Below are 9,974 nucleotides of genomic sequence, written 5' to 3' on the forward strand. Positions count from 1 at the left end.
TGGCCCAGATGCACACGATGCCCTCAGCAAACAGCACCAATCAATGCAGCAAAACCCCAGAGCAGTGGGGAAAAGTTAACTGGGGAAGGGAATTGCTTATGTGGGAGGAGGCAAGCAAGATGAGTAAGTATTGAAAACAAAGAAAAGGGGCAACATGGAGGCCAATACAGAAATCACGTATAAGCGAACTGCACATTGATTTGGTTGTTTTATTGAGCCCTGCATTCAATCACTGTAATCCACCTTCATATTTTGTTAAGAATTATTCTACACAGAACTCCAGAGCTGTGGGGGTGGAAGGGACCTCTGGAGTCCTCCAGTCCAACCCCAGGCATCACTGAGCAGCCCCTGCCATCAGATATCCATCAGCACTGCTCAGATCCCCCATCAGCATTCCCCTTTCCCAGGTGCACAGCCCCAGTATTCCCAACCTGTCCCCATCAGGAGGGGCTCCAGGCCCAACCCACCAGTTGGAAACCCCAAATGCCAAGGATCACCGACTGGTGGGATTGCTGTGCGTGTCATTGCTAATGAACGCCAATTAGCTCATGAGCAAGAGACCATTTTTGTCCTGTGGATGGAAAGTGAGCACAGCCCACCCGACTGCAGGCAGCTCCAGCATCCACAGACCTTACAGAAAGATCAGGCCAGCCACATCTCCACCTTATTTAGAAGGACAGGGAAGTGGTGACAGGATGAGGGGAAATGGCTTCAAGTTGTGCCAGGGGGGGTTTAGGTTGGATCTCAGGAAAAACTTCTGTACAGAAAGAGCTGTTAAGCAGTGGGATGGGCTGCCAGGGAGGTGGTTGAGCCACCATCCTTGGATGTGTTTAAAAACCATCTGGATGTGGTGCTCAAGGACACGATTTAGCAGAGGGCTGTTAGAGTTGGGGTGGGATGGTTGGGTTGGGGTTGGACTTGATGATCTTTAAGGTCTTTTCCAACCTGAGCAATCCTATGATTGATTGGCATGTCCTCTCTGCACTAGCTGTACGAAGCTCCATCCCTGAAGCTGTCAGGACCATCCAGCCCATCCTGCTCTTTGCTTTGTTCTCATCCCCTGCAAAGTGACTCTGCTGCAGCTCACACTGCTCTCACAAGGGTTGCACAGCACGCCTCCTGCCGAGCTGGGATCTCCAGACACCAGGGCATACCTGTGCTTCACCTTAACTGTGGTTTGAAAGGGGCTGTGCTGGCTCTGCTGATGATTCTGGCTCCTGGTCCCTCAGAATTTCTGTTAACAGATCACAGCTTGGAGGTCCAACAACGACCTGCACAGCCAGCAGGGCTGGTGGCCTGCCCAACCCTCAGCTCACCGGGCAGCACTCCCTCAGTCAGCAGCATCACTGAGCTGAAGCTCTGGGGTAGCACTGAGGCTACATGTGGTTAATCAGGGGGGTCTGGTGGGTTTAGGATCAGCAGAGGAGGGTGGAGCAGCAAAAGGCTATGAGCAGCAGCAGCAGGAGGGCTTGGGAGTGCAGTCTGGCTTGCAGCAGGGTTCCAGGGCAGGATCCCCACCCTTCTTCATCTGGCTTTCCCCAAACTCCATGCGTTGCTCAAAAAGTGTCTTCTGCAGTTTGATGTCCTTCAGGATTTGCCAAACTTCTGGCCCTGCAGCGCTCTGCACCAAATTGTAGTTCTCAGCAGGGTCTGACTCCAGGTCAAAGAGCAGCGGGGGCTCATGATGGGTCAGCGGGGTCAGCCCGTGGCAGGCCTGGTCTGGGGTTGTGTCGCTGTGAAAGGAACCTGCAAAAGAAATGTCCAAGAGCAGCTCAGCTGCTACTCTGAGCTCAGGATAGCAGAACCAGGCAGGACTTCACAGAGCTCCCTGAGCAGAGAGGAGGTGGCACCAACCTTGTGTGAAGTAGTGGGCCTTGTACTTCCCGAGCCGGACAGCAAAGGGGCCATGCAGTGGATCAGGGGATGGAGGGTAGAAGAACATGGTCTGACGGGGACTCTGTGGAGAGGAGCAGAGCTGAGCTCACCTGTGTGGCCATGAGGCTGGAAAAGAGCCTGGGACAGGACAAGGCAGAGACTCCAGGGACTCAGAAAAGAGCCCTGATACTACGGCCAGAATACGGCTAGAAAAAGGGGAAGCAAATGAGCAGGAACATCGTGCTTGTTCCCCACTCAAAGCTCCTGGGCCTCAGAGCAGACTGGGGAAGGCCAGTAAGCCCACTGCATGGCCCAGACCCCATAACAGATCCCAGGTCGTAGCTCTGCCCCTAGCTGGGGCTAATGACCAGCCTCCATGTACCACGCCAGCTTTGACCTGCAGGACTCACCTTCCCTGACCCAAACAGCAGTGGACTCAGGTCATAACCATCCAGGGAAGCGTTGGGAAGAGCTGCTCCAGCCAGGGCAGTCAGTGTTGGCAGGATGTCCAAGGTGCTTGCCAGCTCATGAGTCACTCCTGCCACCCAACACAGCAAGATACAAAGAAAGGTTCAAGAGTCCAACCCCACTTCCATACCTGCCACCCTCACCACCTCCCTCTCTCTGATCATCTCAGGGCTACAGAGTCACCACCACACCCCTGCCTTGCCTTGTGCCAGCACACAAAAGGCATAAGCAGTGCTGAGTCTCACCTGGAGCGATACGGCCTGGCCAATAGGCCACTGCTGGTTCCCTCATGCCACCTTCATACGTTGTGCCCTTCCCACATTTCAGAAGGCCAGAGCTGCCTCCGCGTGCCATCCGCATGGTGGAAGGGCTGTGAGAGAAGAACCACCTCCCATCAGCTCCACAAGTCTGCATAACCCCTTCCCCGACTCCCACAGGGGACATGGAAAAAGACAGTGAGTAGCACCAGAGACCCAAACCACCCCATACACAAAGGGAACTCGTGGATCTTTAGCCTGCACAGTGCTACCCCAGAGCCAGTGGGCACTTTGCCCACGAGGGGAACAGCTGATTGACTGGAGCAAGGAGGAGATCATGCAACAGATGCTCTCCTTAACAGCACCCACCTTCAGGTCACTGCGATCTCACCTGGCACTGCTGCACCACATCTCTTGTGCCCCAGCCAACCGACTCCTTGCCCCACTTCCCCCACACCACAGCCATACGACCTTATGAGCAGGAGAAGCCGCCCAGCTGAGCTCACTCACCCGTTGTCAGAGGTGAAAAACACAAAGGTTGTGTTCTCCAGGCCATTCTCCTGCAGTGCCTGCAGCAGCTGCCCCACTGAGCCGTCAAACTCCGAAAGCGCATCACCAAACGGCCCACGCTCTGACTGCCCTGCATAGTGCTGGCTTGCAAACTGGGGATAGTGGGTATGCTGCAAAAAAAGGCAGAGAGAGATGCTTTGCAAAGTCCTAGAGTTGCATTTGGTTCTCAGCTCACCTGGGGAGAGTGAGAACCCCGGCGAGGGCATGGAGATGTGTGACCATGCCCACAGCAATGCTTCCAGAAACACCTCCCAGAATGACACAAAAAGGCTGGGCTCCATGCAGAACATGGAGACTCGGTGAGTGGTAAAGCCCCAGGTGGGCTGCTGGCCTGTGGAAATGGCCAGAAAGAAGCCACTCAAGAATAAGAACCCTAACGGTGCTGCCACAAACCCTAGGTGTGGGAACACCAACCCCAAGTCACGTCGGGGCAGGGAGTTCTCCCATCCTTCATCCAAGTATTGACTGCCCAGCACGCTCCAATGGCTGCAGGACCTGAGGTGCTTTCTGCAATCTCCAGCAGGACAAAGGCTTCCCCCCACCCTCAGACCCAGAGAAATCCCCTCTCTCTTACATGGGAGGCATAGTAGAGCAGGAAGGGCACACCTCGCCGGGCGCAGTCGGCAATGAAGTCCCGTGCAAATTTGTTGTAGAGAGGCACCAGATCAGGGAAGGAGACCGGCTGCTGCACGATGCTTTGGTTCCAGAGCAGTGGGACGGGCACGAGGCCCTGGTCACAGGTCCCAAAACACTTGATGTCGGGTGGGAAGCAGGTGAGATTCTGACAGGGGCCCTGGAGAGAGCACACAACACGGTCTTCCAGCTGTGTTGCAGGACAGTGAGTTGAGGGGGGGCAGGAGACTCACAGCAGCTCACCCCCAGGTCCTACAGGAGTCCCTCCTAGAAACCCGGGGGGGTTTATGCCCACCCCAGAACCATGCTATGCTTTCTCCTAACAGCAGTTCAGATGTTTCTTTGCAACCCAGAAGCTGACTTCCCCTCCTGCAACCCACCGAGGGGTGCACGTCCCCACAAACAACCGCTGCCCACGTCCTGCAAACCACTCTTATTGCATGAGCACCTTGGAAAGGCACTTTTCCCACCAGCCCCCATTTTCTCCTCCGGCCTGCAGCCACCCACACCTGCACAGCCCCCCACTCTGGGGCACTCCCCCACCTTCCCTCCTCCTCACCTGGTCGTGGGAGTACGGCACCCCCAGGAAGTGGTCAAAGCCCTGGTGGGTGGGCAGGAAGGAGCCACGAGCGCCCAGGCCGAGGTGCCATTTGCCAATTATGGCCGTGGCATAACCTTTAGCCTTCAGCACCTCTGCAATGGTGACCTCAGACAGGGGAAGGCCTCCCCGGGAGTCAGGGTAAAACACACCAGGGTAAATCCCAGAGCGCATCTGGAAGCGGCCGGTCAGCAGGGCGGCCCTGCAGGGGGGAAGGACAGAATTCACACGGTGCTGCACCAGCCAGGTGTTAACTGCCTTAACTGTGCAGCTGGGGAGGAATAACTGCAAGTAGCAACAGGAGCTATGGGAAAGAAGCTCTGCAGACAAGGATGTAAGGGTCCTGGTGGCCAATAGCTAGCCACTGCTAGACCATAAGGTGACCACGAGACAGCAGCGTGCCCTGGTGGCCCAGAAGGTCAATGGGAGCCTGAGGTGTGCTGCACAGAGTGCTGCCAGCAGGGCAGGGAGGTGCTCCTCCCCTCCTCTGTGCCCTGAGGGGGCACAGCTGGAGCACTGAGATCAGTGTGGGGCTCTCAGTGTGGGGCTCTCTCTAGCAGTTCCCATTCTGCCTGGAACTGGAGAGCCCCAGAGAGGATGCAGAGATGGGGGGAAGGGCCTGGAGCACTTCCTGGTGGAGACAGGCTGAGCGCCCCTGGGCTGCGCACCTGGGGAATGGAACACCGAGGCAGGATCTGTGCAGTGCTGATGGATGTCTGATGGGCAGCCAGCAGAGAGATGGGGCTGAGCTCTATTCAGTGGTGCCCAATGACAGGACAAGGACACAGAATGGAGCCCGGAGAGCTCCGTGTGACTGTGAGGGAGAACTTTATGCTGAGGGGGTGGCAGAGCCCCGGCACCGCTGCCCACAGAGTTGGGGGATCCCCTCTGCAGGGATCCAAACCAAACTGGACGCTCTGTGAGCAGCTGCTGGGGGGCTGGATGGGGGGACTCCGGCGGTCCTTTCCAGCCCCACAGCTCCGGAGTTCTGCACCCAGCAGCCCACAGCGCGGCTCCCTCACTCCCTGTTCCCGCTGCCATCCCTCCACCGCTGTCCCCAGGGCCGCGCTCAGAGCGCAGCCGAGCCGCAGCTCTCCCCCACCGCGGACCGCACCGGGAGGGGCTGCACACCGCAGAGCTGCTGTAGAAATCGGTGAAGCGCAGCCCTCGGGCCGCCATCCGGTCCAGGTGGGGCGTGGCGGAGGAGGGGTGCCCGTAACTCCCCAGGTCTCCGAAGCCCAAATCATCCGCCAGCAGCAGCACGAAGTTGGGCAGGCCGCCGGCCGCGCCCCGCAGCGCCCACAGCAGCAACACCGCCCGCAGCGGAACGGGGCACCGCTCCGCCATGATGATCCGGCGGTCACCTGACCGTCACGTGACACGGCCGAGTCACGTGACCCTGCCCCGCCGCAGGGCGCGCCGTGAGGCGCGGTCCGCCGAGGAATAGCGCCACCATGCGGTGGCCTCCCGCACCTTCAGCCCCGGCCCCCGTAGGGGGGGAAGCGCATCCTGGGGGTCGGGGTGCTGCGGTCAGAACGTGGAAGAACCAATGCGAACAGCAGCACTTCTGTGGTGGGAGTTCCGCACCTGGGAATACGGCTGTGCCCGCCTCTGAGAAGTGCAGACAGCTCACATGGCGGGCATTAAAGGATTGAGGGTCCGGTGTCCCCACGACCATCATTTTGTGTCTCCAGGATGAGGTTAAATGCAGAGCAGAGGTGGTGTGCGAGCACAGAGATGCTGCTGGTGGGCCGGGGTTAAACCTGCAGCAGGCAGAGGTGGGGACTTCCAGCCCAAGGACAAAGCAGGGCTAAAAGCAGCCGAGGTTCTGGTCTGCAAGCTCCCATGTGGATGCACCGTGTTTTGGATTTGCTCCACGCCTTTCTGTGTGCCTCATCCTGTGCTTTCTAAAGGCCCCTGGCACCGGGGGCTGCTGGAGCTGCTGCTGCTGCTGTGCTCACCGCCATCAATTATTGAGGCAGAGCGAGGGGTTGATGCTGCAGCGGGAGGCAAAACTGCATAATTCATGTAGCCTACTTGGATCCCAGGGCATCGAAGTGCTGGGCCACAGTGCCTGGCCACAGCAGGGGATGGCAGCCAGGATGAACAGCTGGGACTCTGGGAGGGCACAATATGGGGACAGAGTTTCAGGGACCCCGCGTGGAGCAGGGAAGGAGGAGTGAGCCCTGGTGTGCTGTTGTATGGAGCCAAGCAGGGCACAGTGCTGCACCAGCAGAGTAGGGACAGGACGTGTCCACATGGACAGGTCTGAAAGGGGAGGCCCAAATGACAGCTGCAGTGCTGTGGGATCCCACTTTGGCAGGCTCTGGTGGGAGCTGCGACCATGGAAGTGGATCACAGGCGTGTTTCCCTCACCTGGTATTGGAGTGCAGCCCCACGGAACGTTGCATGTCTGCATGCACCACTTTGGGTGCACGCTGGGTGTGCAGACTGGCTGTGCATGCACTGTGTGTGCATATGTGCACTCTGTGCTGAGGATAACGCTGTGAGCGCTGTATTCTGTTCCAAGATGTGTGTTTCACAGTATGTGCAGCTAGGTGTGCATTGCAGCTCTTCTGTGTGCACACCAGGTGTCTCCACACTGCGTGCTTGCACACATGTGCTGTGTGAGTACAGTGTGTGCACGTGCTCTGTGTGCACGCGCTGAGCTCACAGCATCCACCCCAGTTTCCTCCCACAGAGTTTCTTTCTCCTTTCATAACAGCTGGAGCTGACTTGGGAGGACTCTGCTTCCCGGAATGTTGCTTTCATTTCAGTCCAGTGGATGTGGCAGCTCCTCTTCCCATGTGCCAGACACTGCGTGTGCCAGGGAGTCAGGCCATACTCGAAACCACACACATGAACCCCATGGTCGTGAATGGCAAAACCAGTGAACAAAAAGCAGCACCTTGACAGCACCCTCGTGGTACAGAAAGCACAACAACCTTGTCCTTTGCTGCTTCTCCAGTCACTGGGAGTGCTGTATGATGCACACCCAGCTCCCTCCTCCCTGAGCAGGCACCATTTCAGCCCTCATGGACCACTCTCCCCCTTTTTGTGGCCTGCAGTCTGCACGCAGCTTTGCTTTGCAGCGCTGGGTATGGAAGCCTTTTCCTGGCACAGGAGATTGAACTGAGCAGAGACACGGGTAGATGTGGAAATAAGCTTTATTTATCCAAGCAAGTAAACCAGTGTTTGTGTGCAGTCAGAGGGGGATGGATGGGACAGAGCAGGGCTTTGGCACTTGGGGTGCCGTTGGGCATTATCCCAAAGAAAAGGATCGTGGTGCTTGGCAGCCTGCTGTGGGTCATGCAGCCAATTAAGCCTTGTTTCCCCAAAGGGTCTGCAGGAGGTTCTGCACTCCAGTAAAGAATTCCCTAAGCTTTTGGACTGGATATGGACAGGCGTCTGACACGCTCGGTTGTGTTGGCACTGCATTTGTCCCGTGATAATAGGCTGAGGTGGTCATGAAATGACTCCATGTCCGCGACGTCGGGTGGGCTGCTGCTCTCATCTGTAGCAGGATCCAGTTGTAAAAGTGCTGAGTGGAGGTGTAGATTCCAGGGCGAAACGCTCTGCCGCAGCCTTTCCCCCAGCTGGTCACACCAACCAGCCAGAAATAGTCAGCATGGTTGTCTCTGCACATCAGAGGGCCGCCGCTGTCGCCCTGCAGTGGGGGAGAGAAGCCCAAAGTGTTACTGGGGGGTGGTTTGCAGGCAGAGCACGGCTGTGTGCTGGTGTGCAGCTCCTACCTGGCAGGTGTCGATGCCGCCCTGCGGGTAACCAGCACACAGATTGTGGGTATGGAGCACCCCGGCGTACCAGTGGCTGCTGTTGCAGAGGTTGAGGTCGAGGAGGTGGACCTTGGCCTCCTGCAGGACCTCAGCGGTTTGGGTGGGTGCTGCAGCTGTGAGCACAGAGCACAATTGGCACCGTCAGCTCCCTGCCTGTTTGTGGGCGAACCCCTTCCCGAAGTCTTGGCTTTGTGTTTCCAAACGGGTAGGCCCCATCCCTCTCTATGGATGCAGCCCCACGGCGTCACCCTGGGTTTCACTTTAAGCTTTAATCCGGGACACCCGTGCATTCTGTGTACTCACATCTCATCCCCATGTGTCCCCAGCCACTGACGTAGCAGTCTGTGAGCTCTGACACTCGCAGCGAGGGGTCGGGCACGCAGGCCAGCTGGATGTAGTAGCTGCAGTGGACGGGTCGATCCAACTCGAGCAGCGCAATGTCGTTGATCATTGTCTTGTTGTTAAAGTATTCGTGAAGTATCGCCCTCCTGATGGTGTGCACCTCCACCTCCTGGCCCAGGTGAGTCAAATCGTTGGCGCCGATCACCACGCGCGACTCCAGGATGTAGCTGAGATGGAGAGGGAGGTGAGGAGGAGCAGAGCCGTGGGGGAGAGAGGAGGGCAGTGCTACAGGGGCTGTGAAGTGGCTGGGGTGCCTTGGGGCCGTGGGACCTGCGGTGCCACGCTGGCTGTAAGGCAGGGAAGGGGACAACCCTTACTTGGGGCGGCCGAAGCAGTGCGCTGCCGAGAGCACCCACTGTGGGGTGATGAGGGATCCACCACACATGTGACCAGTGCCTGCAAACCGGGGGTTCTGGATGCTGACGATCCACGGCCACGATCCATGCAGGGCTTCCGTGCCTCCCACAACCCGCATATTGTTATAATGATAAGCCACGGGCCGGAGCCCGCAGGTGCTGCAAGGAGAAACACGTCAGGTTTTGCATCTGAACCGCCGTCCCTCCCCACGGGGCGCCGCCGGCCACTCACTCGCAGCTGCCGGAGAAGCTGTGCGCCGGCCGGCAGGCGGCCACGAGGAGCAGCAGGAGCAGCAGCATCGCTCCCGACGTCTCACGGCAGCCCATCGCGTCAGGCTTCACCGCCAACGACGCAGCGCTGCCCGTTGTCCGCGGCGCTGATGTCACAGAACCGTCGGTTCCGAGGGCTGTGCCACCGCGTGGGGCTGCGCGGGGGGGTGCGGGCAGCAGCTACTGGTGGGGGGGTATGGGGGGGAGTGGGGGAAGAACCCTACACACAGCTGGAGGAACACGGTCAGATGAGCAGTGATGAGCAAACCAAGTCCCCAAGTGTCTGTTGTGGGGTGCACGGCTGTGTCACTGTGCCTGTCTGTGCTCTGAGTGTGCCCACAGCGGCTGTGCATGCAGGCAGGGGTTGGGAGTGCTCCTCAACTCCGTGCACACATTGTGGATGTGCACCTCACACAGCTGCAGTTGGACACAGAATCACAGAATGGCCCACGTTGGAAGGGACCTCAAGGCTCACGAAGCTGCAGCCCTGCAGCCACACGCAGGGCCACCAACCTCCCTGTTTCACAGCAGCCCAGGCTGCCCAGGGCCCCATCCAACCTGGCCTCCAACACCTCCAGGGATGGACGGGGCATCACAGCCTCTCTGGGCAGCTGTTCCAGCCCCTCCCCGCTCTCACAGCACACAACTTCCCCCTGACATCCAACCTCCAGCTGCCCTCCCTCAACTCCAAACCATTTCCCCTCGTCCTGCTGCCATCTCCCCTTTCCAGGAGTTGACTCCCCTCCTGTCT

General features: G+C 58.4%; 2 protein-coding genes across 2 annotated transcripts; both read right to left on the minus strand.

Moving 5' to 3' along the window:
• Positions 1–877: 877 nt before the first annotated feature.
• On the minus strand, positions 878–5,694 carry ARSA (arylsulfatase A). The gene is made up of 8 exons (XM_042827509.1): positions 5,533–5,694; positions 4,363–4,603; positions 3,745–3,963; positions 3,111–3,280; positions 2,589–2,713; positions 2,286–2,413; positions 1,855–1,957; positions 878–1,746 (listed from the first exon to the last, which is right to left on the minus strand). Exons 1-8 carry the CDS (start codon positions 5,646–5,648, stop codon positions 1,445–1,447), a joined length of 1,404 nt encoding a protein of 467 aa, XP_042683443.1. The 5' UTR covers positions 5,649–5,694; the 3' UTR covers positions 878–1,444.
• A 2,026-nt stretch (positions 5,695–7,720) lies between these two features.
• Positions 7,721–9,280, minus strand: LOC122164989 (acrosin). Its single transcript, XM_042827510.1, has 5 exons — positions 9,186–9,280; positions 8,915–9,112; positions 8,499–8,764; positions 8,154–8,308; positions 7,721–8,068 (listed from the first exon to the last, which is right to left on the minus strand). Exons 1-5 carry the CDS (start codon positions 9,278–9,280, stop codon positions 7,721–7,723), a joined length of 1,062 nt encoding a protein of 353 aa, XP_042683444.1.
• Positions 9,281–9,974: the final 694 nt, after the last annotated feature.

Source organism: Centrocercus urophasianus, unplaced genomic scaffold (assembly GCF_019232065.1).
Source record: "Centrocercus urophasianus isolate 14NV4802_14NV808 unplaced genomic scaffold, USGS_Curo_1.0 seq_283, whole genome shotgun sequence".
NCBI classification, from domain to species: Eukaryota; Metazoa; Chordata; class Aves; order Galliformes; family Phasianidae; genus Centrocercus; species Centrocercus urophasianus.